Source organism: Protomyctophum bolini, assembly GCF_963924005.1.
Source record: "Protomyctophum bolini genome assembly, chromosome: 11".
Taxonomy (NCBI): domain Eukaryota; kingdom Metazoa; phylum Chordata; class Actinopteri; order Myctophiformes; family Myctophidae; genus Protomyctophum; species Protomyctophum bolini.
Genome location: NC_137872.1, coordinates 20,987,459 through 21,005,317, shown reverse-complemented (window position 1 = coordinate 21,005,317; position 17,859 = coordinate 20,987,459). Strand labels below are relative to the sequence as shown.

At 46.3% G+C, this 17,859-nt stretch overlaps 1 protein-coding gene across 1 annotated transcript; it reads left to right on the top strand.

Moving 5' to 3' along the window:
- Positions 1–293: 293 nt before the first annotated feature.
- On the top strand, positions 294–5,217 carry foxj1a (forkhead box J1a; the record flags this gene model as incomplete). The annotated part of the gene is made up of 3 exons (XM_080775673.1): positions 294–353; positions 1,538–2,113; positions 4,366–5,217. 3 exons carry the CDS (start codon positions 294–296, stop codon positions 5,215–5,217), a joined length of 1,488 nt encoding a protein of 495 aa, XP_080631799.1.
- Between the last annotated feature and the right edge of the window lie 12,642 nt (positions 5,218–17,859).

Below are 17,859 nucleotides of genomic sequence, written 5' to 3'. Positions count from 1 at the left end.
ACACACACACACACACACACACACACACACACACACACACACACAAATGCTCATTTGCAATTGCAATTGCATAGATTAACATGAAAGGCTTCTGTTAACTGTTTTCAAACGAGGCCATCATTGTGTTTTTGTCTTTTTCTAAATAAGCTATGTGTTTATTCATGAACCCATCTCTCTCTCTCTCTCTCTCTCTCTCTCTCTCTCTCTCTGCTCAGTGCAGTGGCAGGCAGGAGGAGCAGGAGCATTAAGGAGGTCTCAGAGAGGAGGAGAGCTTTCAGAGGAGCTGCATGGCCATGCTGTCTCTGAGCTGTACTGACCCGTGGCCCGAAGGCTCTGTGGGCCTGGAGGAAGAGGTAATACTTCAGCCTATACCGTACATTCTGAGGACAATACTGTAGGCCTAATCTTTTATGTGTTCTTGGTGATTATTCTATTGATAACCTTTTTTTTAATGAATCAAAGTATAAAGCTAAATTGGGAGCATGTAGATGGCCTTTTTATTTTTTATGTTTTTATTTATTTTTATTTTTTGCCTATATGACACGGCTAAAATAGGGTTAAATAGTTGTATACACTGTATTTGCTCTTGGTGTTGGGTTGTTTGTATGGTACAATACGGTATACTGTTCTACATGATGACAGGACTGATGTATTAATGATACTGTTACTGGTGGCCTATTGTTTCCTCCCCATGCATTGATACGGTTGTGCAGATACTCTGTGTCTGCCCTACAAACCCATAGTGCAGTAACTACATTTTAGGACACACTGACTTATTTGTGTATCCCAAAGATTAAATTAGTCTTTGTGATTTTGGGGAATAAACAATTACCCCAAGAACATATACAATTAGTGTAATATCACTTATTTGCTGATATCTCATTTGGCTGACTAGTTGAAACACATTTAAACCCATTATTGCCCACCCCCAGTTACAGCACTTTGACTTTGTATAGGGCAGTAAATTGTTGATATTGCGTTTATATTGTTTCCTACCCCTTGCATCTTCACGCATGCACCATTCTACTACAATTATCTTTGTTATCTTGATGCTACAATTTGCTGTAGCTATACTTATTTTTTCTTTCTGAATCTGCCCTGTGTCCTAAGCCACTGGTTCTGAACATGTGTCCTAAGCCACTGGTTCTGAACATGTGTCCTAAGCCACTGGTTCTGAACATGTGTCCTAAGCCACTGGTTCTGAACATGTATCCTAAGCCACTGGTTCTGAACATGGGGTCTGGGCTGGGGATCCCATTGGGATTCCAGGAGGTCCCCAGTTAAATGACGGATAGAACCCTGGTTTCTCTCAGAGTTATGGGGTTATATTGTACACCCTCAGAGTTATGGAGTCCATTGACCTGCATGTATATAACTGGGGGGTTCTTGAAATGAAAATAGGAGTGTCAGAAGGATCACTGTTCTAAGCTGCCGTGGACTCTGGCAACTGCATCTCCTCGGGGCAAGATCACTAAAGGTCTGTCTGTCTGTGTTTGTATAGGTAGATCACTAAAGGTCTGTCTGTCTGTGTGTGTAGGTAGTGACGGCCGCAGCCCGGGCCGAGGAGCTGGACAATGCCTGCTCCACCTCCTCCATCATCAACAGCAGCAACAACAACAATAACAGCTGCTGCAACAGCAGCTCTTCCTCCATCAACCTGGACGACAGCCTGACCAGCCTGCAGTGGCTGCAGGAGTTCTCCATCCTCAGTGCCAACGGCGGTGGTGGGCCGCATCCGCCGCTCTCGCAGCCGCCCTCGCTCTTCGGCTACCACCACCGCCTCCACCACCACCAGCCGCTGGGTTCCTCCGAGGCGCCCTCGTCCCCTCTGGCCGGCGACCCGGCGTCCATGGGCATGCCGCTGACACCTGGCAAGCCCACGGCGGCCGCTTACAGCCGCATGCAGAGCCTGCCCGGCATCGTGGCGCACGGCCACTGCCCCGACGAGGTGGACTACAAGACCAATGCCCGCGTCAAGCCGCCCTACTCGTACGCCACGCTGATCTGCATGGGCATGCAGGCCAGCAAGAAGAGCAAGATCACGCTGTCCTGCATCTACAAGTGGATCACCGACAACTTCTGCTACTTCCGCCATGCGGATCCCACCTGGCAGGTAAGGAAACCCAATCAATCCATACACAGTTACACACTTAACTTCTCAAGCACATATGGGTACTTCATCTGCATGTCTTCTTGCAAAAAAAAGAAAACTCCCACGATTTTTGTAAGCTATATTTTTCAACCAACGGCCAATTGTCTATAATGTAATCCTGGGCAGTACACTCCCTCTTCCAACCTGGGGAGAGCAGCGGAGTGACCTCATGTTTCCCCGGTTGGAGATAGCTCCTTTCTATAGTTCCTTTCTCCTCCATCAGGCGCCCGGCCAGGCAGTATTAGAGACCAGGATTACAGCATGTTTTTTGTGAGGGTACCTAACTACCTACTGTATACCCTAGGCGGGGACAGCGCCCACAGCGTCCCCAGCTGGAATCTGTTTTCAACCATATCGTTGTATACCTGGTCCTCACATGCTCATTATAAGACGATGCTGTTCGCGTGACTGTCCACTCACACTGAGTCTCATTGGTGGGCTGTGGACAGTCCAGACATGCACCTGCCTACCAGTGACATAATTAACGGGGATACCAAGATAAACCAAACAGCATATCTCTTCCTGGAAAGTAAGCAAGCTGAAATAGAAGCCAAACATCTTTGAAATTTCCAAACCTGCCTACCAATGTTGCCACTGGTAGGCAAGGCTTCTGTAACTTTCCCCAGTCTTCCTCTGAGACACAGTGAGGAGATAGAAATGGTGCCATCTTTTAATGAACATTTGTGTTCATTACACACACATAGCAGGAGCTATTGCCCCCTCAATCCCAGGGTATCACGCACACACGCACTCGTGTGTGTGAAGTGTTGTTCAATTTGTTGAAGAGGTCTGCTCATCACGTGCATGCGCGCGTGTGTGTGTGTGTTTGAGTGTGTCAGTCACAGCTGGGGGCATTTTCGTCACAAATGACATTAAGAAGAAGAGGAGGGTAATAACACAGGGCCAGCTGACACTCTGCAATGTTAGCAGCCGTGGCTTTTGGAAGCAATTAAAAGTGGATTTATACATCGTCATACGATGGTGTGGTACGCAGAAAATAGCCGATCTGTAAGCTCACAACGATCAGCTATTTCCGGCACACAACTCCACATAGTCGTAGCCTGCTCTTGAGGGCCCAGAAATTACACTCAAAAACGTCCCTCTGTGAAGTCTCAAACAAGGTCAAGCACGTAATTTGACTTTCCATTTTCGGTACGTCATAGATAGAAATAGTGTAGACTACTTTTTACTACACTACACAACTTTTGGTATAGTGACTATAGTTTGTAGATTATTAATACAAAACATACATTAAGACAAGTGATAAATGATAAGGTTAATGTTAACCTATACCCAGCAACACATGAAGTCATTAAAACCAGCCACACCTTTACTTACTGTAACTGCGACGTTAAAGTGATGAACACGTTAATGCATTACTAAGTACAATCCAACAGTGAAATGGACCATTCTGCACACTCTTATTGTTTGCTGCTGTGTATATTTTGATGCCAACACTCAATTGCCACCGCTGCAAACAGGCTTCATAACATAACACTGCTGTTTCAGCATTCTTCAAATTCTCCTTTCTTCCTCACCCTGCGGCCGTTGGTTTTTTTCTGTGTGAGCAAAGCAGTTAGGGTGGAGGTGGCAGCACGGGGTGGGGAGCATCATAAAGGCTGCAGGGGGGGGGGGGGGGGACTTTTGTAGGGAAAAAGTTTAATTTTGTGGATAAATGATTGATTACGCCGCTAACTTGCACTCCCCTGCTGAAGCGGTCAGAGTGTTTTGTTATTGTAAGCCAGTGCATGGGGCAGATAATATTTAACAAAGGTCATTGTGTCAGCTCTCTGTTTGGACTGCAGTGTAATAAGGATGGGGGGTTAGGGTACAGCGTGCATTCATGTGTTGTATGAGCCACAGCCATCTGCACTTACTGCATGGTTTAACCATTTTCAATATCAATATAGGCAACAACAAAAAAGTATTTTTTGATTTCTTAAAACAAATCTAAAACTATTTACAAAAAAAAAAGCAACAAAACACATTTGTGCTTTATTTATATAGAAGAAATTGGCCTACCGGTAATAGTCGATCTAACAGTTTTCGATCATCAAGTATAAAATAGGGTTGTTATTATTAAAAAGAGTTGTTATTAAAAGTGGCCTCTGCTTTGGTCAGAGCACACCTCATGCTTCAGCCAGTTGTGGGTAGCAGGGCTTGGTGCTCAACAGTAGATTCATCATATTAAAAATATATATATTCTTCCTCAGAACTCCATCCGGCACAACCTGTCGCTCAACAAGTGCTTCATCAAGGTGCCGCGGCAGAAAGACGAGCCGGGGAAGGGCGGTTTCTGGAAGATTGACCCACAGTACGCTGAGCGCCTCCTGAGCGGCGCCTACAAGAAGCGGCGGATGCCACCCGTCCAGATCAACCCGGCGCTGCAGAGCCGCCTACGGAATGGCACCCTGCACATGGCCCGCGCTCCCTGCGACCCCAACGCTGGCCAGACCGGCCTCTGCATCAACTCCGAGTCCCAGCAGCTCCTCAGGGAGTTCGAGGAAGCCACCGGCGCAGACCAGCACTGGGACCCCCACCTGGCGGAGGGGACCATGCTGGGCTCCTGGCCGAGCACCAGAGGGGTCTCCGGGCACAAGAGGAAGCAGCCGGCGGGCTCTAGGACTAGCAAAGCCCCGCGGCGCTCCAGCTCGCCGCTGCTGTGCTCCGACGAACAGAAAGAGCTGGGCTCGCTCAAGGGGAACTTCGACTGGGACGCCCTGCTGGACTCGGCACTGAATGGGGATCTCAGTCTGGACATGGACAGCGGGGAGCCCTTGAGCCCCATCCACGGAGACGAGGACCTGTCGGTGTCCGCGGACGGGCTGCCGGGAACGCCATACGTCGTCCACGCGTTGGCGGGGGCCCGGAGGAGCCACGAGGTGTCCGACTTTGACGAGGAGACCTTCCTGGCCACGGCCTTCTTGCAGGGACCCTGGCCCGAGGAGGAGCAGCAGGGTCCCAGCGACTTCCTGTGCAACTCCACGGTCAACCTGGACCAGCTGTTTGACCTGGGAGACCCGCTGGGCGGGGACCTCAGCATCAAGATCGAGACGCTCCTCTGAGGAAGACATGACTCTGTGCTCATCCTGAGTGTATATGCATTTGGATGTGTATGGCCGTGGGGTCTGGGGAGGGTTCTTCGAGGGGATTCCAGGAGGTCCCCAGTTAAATTGTGGATAGTTAAGAATCAAATGGACCTTTTTTACGGCAACTCTCAGAGTCAAGGGGGTCTTTGGCCTAATCATGCACACCAAACTGGGGGTCTTGATATTAAGACAAGTTTGAGATAAGCACTGCTGTAAGGAGTTAAGTGGAGAGACACTCTTCCCCACTCCTCATGGGACCACAATGGAAATAAACTCTGGGGCCTTTTGAACACTATGTGTCAAGAACGTTTGTCTAACGTTTTGTACATACTGTACGTTTTTTGTGTCAATAAATAAGTCAATAAATCAATCAAAAAAAAAAGAAAAAAAAGAAAAAAGAAAATCTTTCTCATTTGATTGAATCTAAATGGTAATAAGACAATTATGGAAATGGTCACCATGATCGTAATGGTATATATATATTTTTAACTACATATTTTGATCAACGTTACGCCCTTGTGGGTGAATACACCATGCCTGCTGAACAAAGATGCCACAATGTAGAGCAACCTTTACAAAATATTAAGATGTTTTATTGTGTGAGTGTCGTCTACACACTTTGTGAACAAGAGAAAGGCAAAGTATTCTGTGGAGCTATAGGATGATAATGCGAAAAGAGTTTGTTGTTTACATTGTAAATGTACACGTTCATTTTGAACGTATATATGGGCACAGAGCAGCCCATATATGGGCACAGAGCAGCGTCATTGAAGGAGATATGCATATACCAGTGCTTCTCAAACTGGGGCCCGGGGACCTCCAAGGGGTCCTTGAGGTGATTCCATTGGGGTCCCCAGCTAAATGATAGATATAAGAATCAAATGGACCCTTACAGGTCTGTAATGCGGTTGTGTGGGGACTGCAGTCTGCAGATGAACATTTTTGTCTTTGCTAAATCTGGTATATTTACATTGCATTTAGCCAAATCCCCCTCCCCATAACAAATGGAACCAAATGGACCCTTATGGGGAGGGGGCCTGTGTCTTAATGCATACAAAACTGGGGGCCCTTGACATTTTTAAGTTTGAGAATCGCAGCTGCAGGTGAATAAGAGGTATACAAACTATGTGCTTCACCGCAAATCAACTGATCCACTGTGGTTCTTTGGATTAGCTAGCCAAGGCCATACATGAAACAAAGATGGAAACCGACAGTGATGCAATGCTCCAGCTAATTTCAAAACTGAGGTGTGTCGCATGCAGATATTTGTTGATAGCTGAGCGTTGTATCTCACCTGTACTCACCTGTAAGTGTATAGCCTACTCCCGTTTATTACAACAAGTTTTTTTTTTAGATTGTCTTTTGCAATATGTCTGTATATGGACCATGACAGCAGCACTATGGTGGTGGAGATATTTGCCAAATTATTTTGTTTAGGAGTGATATCTTTTGTGTGAGGTTTCTTTTATTTCTTTGGTATTAACTCTTATCTGTATGTTTTCTTCAAATTATGATGTCCATTTAGCTAGATTAATAATTATGCTGGATAAGTTCCTTTTAAAAAATTCAATATTTTCATATAGACAGCACAGAGTTTGACACACAGAGAGAGAGAGAGAGAGAGAGAGAGAGAGAGAGAGAGAGAGAGAGAGAGAGAGAGAGAGAGAGAGAGAGAGAGATGTCAGACTGAAATGTTCAGAACTTAATCGCTATACTTTCTTTAGTCATTTAATTTAAGGAGAATTCTGCAGCGAGTTCAGTAGAATGGTCACATCATGCTCTTAGAGTAGACACAGTCAAGTCAACCCAAAACATCTCAAGGTACAGAAAAAAAACAACCCTAAACTAAACAAAAGTGTCCCACAAAGAACAGCAATGTCCTTAAAAGGCCACGGTGTCTCGTAAATGAGTGGCAGGCGGTTGGGTGCGTTGTGCCAGGAACACTTGGGTCTGGCTGGGACCGGTGGCAGTGTTATGGCTGGTTATTTACTCGCACGAGATTGACTAAAAACCAAATGACTCTGTTGTATCAAAACAACTTGAGTCCTGAATTTTCTTCCATGAAAGCATTTTGTCAATTGTCACCATTTTAAAATGATTAAGTCTGGTTTGTGTGCATCCACTACATTGTGTGAAAATAATCAATGTTCAATCAATGTTCCTTGTTCAGCTTTCACCTGGGATGTGAAGAATAGATGTGCAAGATGGGTTCTTTGTCAGACTCGTACACCCAAGATAGAAGATCTACAAGCTCACAATTCCCGAGCTTGTTGATTACATATCTTTGGCTTTAGAGAGAGCATTGTTTTCACTGTAATGTGGAGTGTCAATACGCTTTGCTAGAACAAATAAGTTCCCTTCTGTCAATTCAATTCAATTCAATTCAATTCAATTTAATTCAAAGGGCTCTGTTCTGTCAATGAAAACACATTAGCATGACATGTGGGTGTGAATTGCTTCTTCCATCTGATTCTATAACACTTATGTTATGAATGCTAACATCTTACCTCATGATTTTGTTCTGTAATGCTGATGAGACACTGTATGCATTCTTTTATGCTTCCTCTTTTTATTATTTGGTCTTTTTTCACTTTTCTTTGGCAATAAAACCATCAAACTTATATTGTCATCAAATTATCTTGTTTGTACACAACATTCATGGTTGAATATTTAAAAGAAAACAAAAAAATCAATTTCAACCTCAACATTATTGTCACACAATAATGTTAAATAATGTTTGAGGACAAGCTTCCAACATTTCGCAGTGTAAAACCAAATAGTCATCATTAGGGTAAAGAATTGCGAAACAAACAAGGGAAGCAAAGTCAGATAACAAGAATACACATTGACAAATAATAGACTATTTATAATTTGAAGGGTCAAAACTTAAATAAAATTATGCATAATTCTTGTGCAAGGAAAGGAATATTTGCCGTTATAAATAGCAGCAGATATATGGAATCACGGTGGTAAACAGGGTGTCAATGTGCCAATGTGTAAAAAATTAGCATTTGATGCTCAGCAGACCTAATAAAGATCAGAAAATAGAGTATTTAAGTGATAGAACAGCCTCTCAACACGTCTAGACCTTCCCCACAGGAGCCTTAAACCTTCCTCTCTCTTTACTGGTCACTCTAACATAAACGGCTTTGTCATTATGATGTTTTTTGCTGCATCATTCCTCCTGCTTAAACACCTACAAAAGAGCATCCCCGGGCCTAGTGTAATGAATAGATGAGGGGAGGGCAGGGGGGAGGGTCCCTGGGTATTGTTTCCTCCTTGTTACACTCAGTGTGTATTGCTCAGTAAGCTGGTGATGGATGTCAGATTACCCCTCTGGCCTGTGTGCCTCCTACAAAGAGAGAGAGAAAGATACACATCCATGCATGCACGCACACACACACACACACACACACACACACACACACACACACACACACACACACACACACACACACACACACACACACACACACACACACACACAGGCACACGTTTGTATTTCTGCATTTGTGAGGAAATCAGCATAAAGCCGAAAATAGCAGCTCATATAGATCTGCTATTTTCAGTGTACAGTATGACAGTGGCATGAATAACTTAATCCCAAACCCCTAAACCAAACCTCTAACTGTCTACTCCCAACTCTGTCAACCCCTAAACCAAACCTCTAACTGTCTACTCCCAACTCTGTCTACTCCTTTACCTAATTGTAAGTTGTAACACACACACACACACACACACACACACACACACACACACCTGCACAACATCCTGGAGTTCATGCATACAATGTACTACAAATCTCTCCTGACCCCGACACCCATCAGCACCCACATGGCATTGATGTCATGTTGACATTGCTTCACTTCGTTCAAACCATCGTGATGGGCTTTCCTTTTCTTTCTTTTTTTTGCAGTCGTTTCTTGCCCAATTGAACTCTGCCACACAGTGCCACTGAGGAACTTGGATCAAGGCAGGTTCTTTTATGTGACCCCCCCTTGTTTTCCAGAGGTTGGTTCTGCTCGTACGTAGCGTAAAGCCCAGACAAAAGGCAGCACCGTAAAACTTAAGAGCCCTCTCTCTCTCCAGTTGCATTTTATGGCGCTTGGCAAGTTGATTTTCATGTTGTCACTGTGAATATAAGATAAGGCTCATTCCCCCCCCAAACACACAGGCAACGGCCAGGACTCACAACCATTGCAGGGAGGGGGTGGGGGGCACGACTCATCTTCTCTGTGACGCACATGGTGAATGTATGGCACAGTGTGCCCATTCACCACACTATCTGGGGCATTCGCTCGACCGAGCAAATGTATCTTAATAGCGGCAGGGTTGTCCGAGAGGGGAAGAGTGTTTGCAAAGTACCCCTCCCCAACTACACAAGATGGAGGGGCTTCCATATAGGAGGAGGCTTCACTTTTGGGTATAAGGTAGGTGCACTTTCACAAAGACCGTCTCACACCGTCGACGCAATAAATCTGGGGCTCCTCCGTTGTCCTCTCCTCTCTCTCTGTCGCCCACAGCGTACCACCATCACAACCCTGAGCACCAACCTCAGGGCCCTGGTGGGACCAGTAACAGACCACCCCCCCAGTCTACATGACAATAGCACCAGTGGTTTCCCTGGATACAGGCCTTTTCATTAGCCGTGTGATAAAAAAGATGTATTCCCCTGTTCCTCTTTCACTTTTTCCTCTCCTTTTTTTTCCTTTTTGGCGGGTTGGGTGGGGGGTGTTGGTTTGGGAAACCTTGGATGAGCTGAACCCACGAGGGCTGCCCCAAACTGCCCAGTGTGTGTGTGTGTGTCTCCCCTCCTCTTTGCGGTACACAGTGTAGAATGCCAATGGAGTTGTGGGGCAACGGGGAAGAAATACACCCTGACTCCATGCACTGACTGCTCACGACGACTTCATATTTTCGAGCGGTTCTCCAAAGTGGGATCCAGGGACCCCCAGGGGTCATTGAGGAGTTCCAGGGGGCTCACAGCAAAATGAGTTAACATAGCATCAAAATCAATGTAACCACTTTAACCCTTATACATCAGCTATTTGAAAATAGCCAATCAACAAGGTTGTAGATCTGCTATTTGGGAATTTGAGACATAGGGGTCACCCGGCACTATTTTCTCTATTTTCACATGGGGGTCCACAGACCACAGCCAAAAACATATGTATTTGGGGATCCTTGACAAGTAAGTGTTTGATGTTGTGAAAAGACATTTTCGCCATGCGTTATCTGCAAACCTCCCCTTGGCAGGTCTTGCCAGGACATCTCCTGAAACGCAGCGGTAGTTGGATACTACCATGCAGCGCGGAAGGGCTTCATACAGCGAACGTGTCACGTCGCCATCCCCTCCTACTTGCCAATGGCCGGTGTTGCCGTTTAGCACTTTCGGTTTGCAGCGTTTCTGGACTGGAACCTTGCGGCAGAGGTTAGCGTTTCACCCACAGTCTCTCGTTACTGCGAGGCCGTCAGCAGGCCCGGGGAATAATACCTGCATCGGGTTACCGCAGGCCTCTCATCTAACCAGCCTGCCTCGCATTATAATTACCAGCCCTGCAATCCACCTGGAGAGCTAACTCCTGCATGTAATAGCCACGCAGGGGGGCTGAGAGCAGCTAGTGTGTGGACAGTATAGGGGGGTGGAAGTGGGATAACGGCAGCTCTCCTTTCCAGGAACGGAGCACCGTAGGCCGGCCATGAGGATGGTGGATGGTACCCCCCCACCCCTTCCAGAGAGGAGGGTTGGGTGTCTCCATCATAGGGAGGTGTAGTGTTACAGGGACTTATCTTTGTCCTCCATCTCTCCTCCACGATTACCGCACCCATGACATGACAACAGACGGACGCGCAGTCACCGATCGCCCCATCTATTCACGACCGTCGCGCTCTGACATGCTCGGTATTTGCATTTGATTACGTCCGGCTATTCAGTGAACTCTCTTGAACGTGAGCCACCTCGCTAATCCCTTAGCGGGTTCGGGGAAGAGGCAGTGTGGTCCCTCCTGCACCGACAGGGGAGGGGGGGGGGGGGGTGATATATGGGGCCGTGGGACACTTGTCCCTGGTAGACCCCACACGGTCACCAACGAGGGGACCACAGAGGCAAACGCCATGGAGAACAAGACTCTGGCTGAGCACAAACAAAGACCTGAAAGAGACCCCCCCCCAACCCCCTAGCAGACCATTACACATCTACAAATACACACACACATATAGTATTACTATACTTGTGAGGAGTCAACAACTTATATAAAAAAAAGACAATTTTTCCCTGTTGGCCACTCAACAGCAGTATATGGGGTTCGGTGCCTTGTTGCTCAAGGGCACTTCAGCGGTTGGTGCTGAGGGAAGAGTAAGGGTCGTTCACTCCTCGCCCCCGGGGGATCGAACTGGGAACGTTTTGGGACACCAGTGCGGCTCTCTAACCTTTCAGACCTTCACAGACCAAGTTGTCTTGTCTTGACTAAGTGAGACTACGCCAGGAGGTCAGATTGGGTGACGTGTGGGTAATGGCTCACGTTTAGGACTTCACTGCCACGGCTTAGGGTCCCTTATTGAACTGATAAGGGACACACTTTGTTCCCTATTTGTGGGACTCAATCAATGACATCACAACCTACATGTTCAAACAGCTCATATCTATACTTATTGTATTATAATACAGGTTGTTAACCACTTAAACCCTCTAAACTAAAGTTATCTCTGTAGTTTTGTTCCTGTCTACACCAAATCTCTGTGATAAAATTAGCCGATCTACAAGCTCACACCGCACCCTTACCACATACCCTAACCATACTATATATAGGTATCTATCAGGTAGGTATGCACGCGTGTGCCCACACACATGGTCATTTCTAAAAGTTGATAGTATCAGGACAGCATATACCTTTCAGGTATGGGAAGAAAGCATTTTCTTGTAGAGAAAAGCATGTTCTTCATTCTATGCTAATTTATATTCATTTTGGAATAAAACAGTATATAAAAACAAAGTATAGAGTATATGCTGAAATTATCATATCGAATGCATAACATCAATGACCTCGAACCTCGTTATTGTAGGCTAAACGGCACACAATCAAACCAGATTAATGGAAAATTATGCTTTCATGCCTATTAGTTGCCATAGTTTGGTCCTGTTGTTATTTACCTTGGTGTGTGTGTGTGCTGTGTTATGCTGTCCAGGTAACATGCAGACAAGTGAGTCATTCCTGGGAGAGAACAATGGTCCCTGATGCTGCTAAAATACTAGCGTCAGGTACCAAACATATTCTCAGCTTACACTCCTTGTCAAGGACGTTTCACACTGGCATGGTGCATTGTTTCCTCTTAAGCGTGATTTGTTCTTATTAGTTTCAAGGGAGTGTCGCGTCTGAAAACAGAGGACCTACAAGCTAGCAATAGCTCATAACGTGTCAGCTTGTAGATCTATTTTCTTTTTTCTTCTGATGTAAATGACACATGGTACATAGTTGTTTCTGACTGTTTTGTAATTAAAGTGCTTCATTGACCACACACAGAACATATAGTTACACCAAGCCTACAAAGGCTACGTGCCTTGTTGATGCCAATAACCTTCCTTACAGGTAACATTTTGAATACAGGAATTTCACTTAAAAAAGAGTATTTCTACATTGCCACTTTTGCTTAGCATATAGCTCACTTTAATACGCTGCCATTGTTCTACTTAACCTATATTGAGAATACCCAGTAACCCCATAAGGGTCCATTTGGTTCCCTGTACACACTGTACACTGTGTACTGTACCAGGTGAGGTGATAACTGCAGGGACAGGTGAAGCTGTCAAGGAGACAAATGCATCAGCAGAAGCCACACATACCTCTAGAGGAGGAAGCACGTCACCTGACACCTGCGTGTTGGTGTGTGTGTTTGTATGTGTGTGTATGTGTGTGTGTGTGTGTGTGTGTGTGTGTGTGTGTGTGTGTGTGTGTGTGTGTGTGTGTGTGTGTGTGTGTGTGTGTGTGTGTGTGTGTGTGTGTGTGTGTGTGTGTGCGTGCGTGCTTGCGTGCATGCGTGCGTGCGTGTGTTCGAGAACGTGCTTCTCTGGAGAGGAGAGAGCCGCCTCTCTAGGCCCTCCCCACGGAGTGCAGGGAAATGTACTGAGAGGAGGAGGAAAAACAAATATAAACAGAGGCCATGGCAGTTATGGAGGCAGGCTGAACCGTGTGCGTTCTTGGCAGCGCGGGGGGCCATAGTCCATCGTTTGGACGGGCAAGCCTGGGCCTGCCTCTCAATGCAGGGTGGGAGACCAAGCACCAAGCTGCTTGCATGCAGGACTTGGCCAGGCTCAATAAGAAATGCAGAAATACCACACTCTTGGGCAAACAAGGGCATAGTACGCTCCCTTCACCTCACTGCATTCTGTTATTAATTGATCGTCTTTTTATCTTATTCATTTATCTCCACCCAGCCGATTCCAGCACATAGCTTGGCGGTGCCTGTAAGCATTTATCACAGAGGATACTTTCTCTTTTCTCCAGTCCACCCCCTTTTACTTTACTCGCCCCTTTTCCAGACTTTAATTTGATTTCTTTATTTCTTTGTTTGTATCACAGAGGAGGGGAGGCTTTGAAGCGCTGCTGCTTTACATATCTTAGATTCGGGGGGGGGGGGGGCCCTCAATAGGTGAGCTGCCGTGGTGACAACGGTGACAAAAGCACGTCACGCCGGCCGCGGTCCGAGCCTCGGAGCCCCTCGCTGAGCGTCACAGCCAGAGGCTGCTCTTGTGGGCACTCCGCACCGCCACTCCAGAGTCCAGTTCCATTCACCAGGGGTTGCCCCTCACCCTCAGCAAAGAACTGTGCTGTTTGCAGAGGATTTACGTACGTACTAAATGACTTGATCAGAGCTGACGTGAAAGGAGGCCTTCCTGGCCTGTTCCCCGGGAGCTGCTCCCAGCTGGGATGTTTCTGGCAGCCATCACCCTGGGGCTCGCCATCCCTCTGTTTCTCTCTGTTTCTCTCTGTTTCTCTCTCTCTGTCTGTCTGTCTGTCTGTGTGTCTCTCTCTCTCTCTCTCTCTCTCTCTCTCTCTGTCTGTCTCTCTGTTTCCCTCTGTCTCTCTCTCCCTTCGGTCTATCTCCATCTCTCTCCCTCTGTCCCCTATCAGGCCAGGCCAGTGCAGGGTTGTAGCGGTGCCAGGCAGATATGGCCATTCTTTGTCACCTTTCCCAGTCAGACCTGCCAACAAAAACCGGTTGGGACTGGCGCTCTATAGTTGTGCCACCGAACCGTCCCTCTGGTCTGCTGAATGCACACAGGATCACTGTGGGGCTTTCCTAGCCCTGTCCAAAACGAAGATGCTGTTGAGTTTATGAATTGTAGCGTTATGTTCAAATTGCAGCCCAAATAAAGGCCCACCCCATGGACCGAGTATTTAGTAACAGCTGTGCGGGTGTACATACACACACGCGCGCATGTGTGTATGTGTGTGCACATGGGCGTATTCTCCGGATTATCATCAAAGTTAACGAGCACTCATGCATCTATATGAGATTTATAGCCGTCATAACTGACCCACACGCAAAGCCCGGCGGCAGCATCGGCACTACATGTTCTCTTTACAACCCGGTGAGCCGGGGCGAAGGAGAAGGGTGTGTGTGTATGTGTGTGTGCATGTGTGTCTGGTGCGGGTCTTTAGAACCCCCCCATACACCCCCAACCACCACCCCGCACAGGAATCAGACAAACACTTATTAACTGAGAGGAATGCAAACAAGCCGAGAGCTGAGTTGAGATGCAGGCAGTGCAGTGCAGGCAGGCGGGACGGGGTTGTGGGGGGGTAGGGGGTGACAGCAGGCGATGCGGTGATGCAGAGGGATGGGGATGGGGGTTGGGGTGGGTTCCAGGGGTTTGGGCTGAGGCGAGGGGGGTAAGGAAGAGGAGGAGAAGTGACTGGCCCCGTGTCTTGTAAACTCCCCACCGAGGGATTGATCCCGGACAATAGAGCTCTGCTGGTGGAGGAGGTCCCACAACGTGGTGGCCTCATGTATGACAGACCTCCATAAACACGTACCAATCTGGAATGTTAATGTAACCACTTAAAGCCCTATATACCTAGTCGAGTGAGGAAACTATAGCCAATCCACATGTTCTTTTAACTTCGACGGTTCTTCTTTAGCCCTTCATAAACGAGCTCCTCCCAAATTGTTAGTATTTGACAGGAACGTTTGTCGGAAATACCAACACTGACACTTTGCATTTTTAAGTGCGTCTTAGTTTCAAACAAAGCCCTTGTTCTGTCATTGTCATTTGTGACATGTGTTTCCTCCTTGTCGCCGTGACGGTGAGGTGAGAGGTTCATAGGTGCCCGTCTCAAAGGTCAGAGAGTAGCCATGGTGAGGGAATAAACAAACACCTGTTGTACCTTTCCTCGTCATCCTGGACCCTGGCTGATAGCAAGCTTGCGGCAACCTGGATGTGTGCAGAGGCTTGGGGGGAGGGGGGGGGGGTATAAGGGGCCCTGGATTGGCCCCTTATAGGGCCAGCGGAAAAGCTGTCAATGAAAGTGCACTGATGGCGAGGGGACAAAATGACAAACGAGGGACAAACGACGACAGATTTAGCAGATTAGTGACGGTGAACGCAGTGTATGGATGAGGGAGGGATGGGAGAGAAAGGGAGTGTGAGGGCGTTAGGGCCTAGTGTGGCTTTGTTTGCTAATGGCTTAGGCTGTCATTCCCTTTTTCTTAAACAGCCCTCAAGGTCTGTTTGCAAACAATTCAGACTATCAGACAGAGGATATGGCCATGAGGAGGATGCTTCATGTTTTAACTATACTTAAGCCCTATTTTACACATAGGCTATACCTACAAACACAGAAACCCATGCATCATCTACAGCAATGTCAATCAAATGAACATGAATGTCAGAAGATGCTCACAACTTTGAGCTTGTAGATCTGCTATTTTTGGGGAAATATTAGACTTTTTTGGAAAATGTTCTGATATAATTAATAAGTTATAACACGCCCACAATCGGGTCAGGTTCGGCAGTGATCCAGGAGGTCGAGCGGCCGCTTGAGAAGTGGAAGGTTCCCAGTTGGATCCCGGGCTCCCTCTGCATGTGTTACTGTCCAAGTGTCTTTGAGCAAGACACTGAACCCCTAACTGCTCCAGATGAGCAGGTTGGTGGCTTGCATGGTTTCCTCCGCCATCGGTGCGTGAATGGGTTGCACATTATGAAGCGCTTGGGATCAAGGTGCTATTAACATGCCCCATTTTAATGTGGTAAAAATAATTGTCTGGTGGATCAGCATGAGCTACTGTAAATGTAATACAGTTGATTGTTGATTGATGTATGGAAGAAATATACAATTTAGTTAGTATATTAGTAATGAATTAACAACAATATGGTGTTGCAATAGACACCCTTGTTGCTCGGCTGATACCGACAACAAGACTCTTATTTACTTAACCACTTGAACCCTATATATACAGTACTTAATTGACTGGGGTCCCCAGGCTCTTTACTTAGTCCCCTCCTTTCTCCCCGATACCAAATCTCGCCGCAGACGTTATGAGCATTGCAAAGAATTAGGCCTATAAGGTTTGAGCATGTTGGGATCTCTTATTTTGGCTGAATATTTGTTCTTTATAACCCAGAATAGGGACACTCAGGTTAACGCGTCATAAAGGTATTTTATACACACTGGGATTGTGACGAAAAAACGACGTGAAAATGTGTCCGCAAATATTTCACTACTTGTGGTTGATGTCTCATTCATACAAGCCTTATTTATGTCTTTCAGAATAAAAAGTTTGACACTTTATCGCCATGTAATATGCATCCATATGTGGATGATGTAGCATGTTGTTAAAAATTATATATTCATGCTAAATGTGTAACCTTTACTTACTTGCATACTTCACTTATACGTCACTTACTTTACTTGCAAACTTAGGGCTCCATTTTCGTCACCGCTAAACCCCTTATCCCTAAACTTTTTTACTATTTTGAAAAACATTTTTGAATAGTTCAACTAGCCAATCTACATTGACACATTGTGAGTTGTAGACTGGCCATTTTAACTACCGGTATTCAAAAATGTTTTGCAAAATGGTAAAAAAAAGTTTAGGGATAAGGGGTTTAGCGGTGACGAAAATGGAGCCCTTACTCTCTTACTTACTTACTTACTTACTTAGGCCTACTTGAGTACTGACTTATATATCTATACAATATAGGCCTATACTACTAGTACTATACTATTAAAACAGACCCATAGGCTACATCAGGGATTGGTCATTCCTCAATTCGACATACAGTTCTACACTGAAGAGCTGTATTTAAATTACGTTAGTTTTGCTTTCCTTTCCTGGCACCATTTAACATGTGAGCAACGTGGATGCCCTTTCACCACGACCTTGCTGGCAGTCATCCCATCAGCGTATCCATCAGTGTGGCCCTTAGGGCATGTTTTGCAAGTCAACAGTTCCCGTATAAACCACCCCTGGGCTGAGCATGCAAATAGTCACTTATTCAGCCCCCCAAAAAACTGCGGATTAAGGAATCAGGAATTCTGAAAGATCCACGCATGCACGCAGCACGCACATGTGTGTATGCATGTGTGTAACTTTCTGAATTCCTGAGTATGTGTGTGT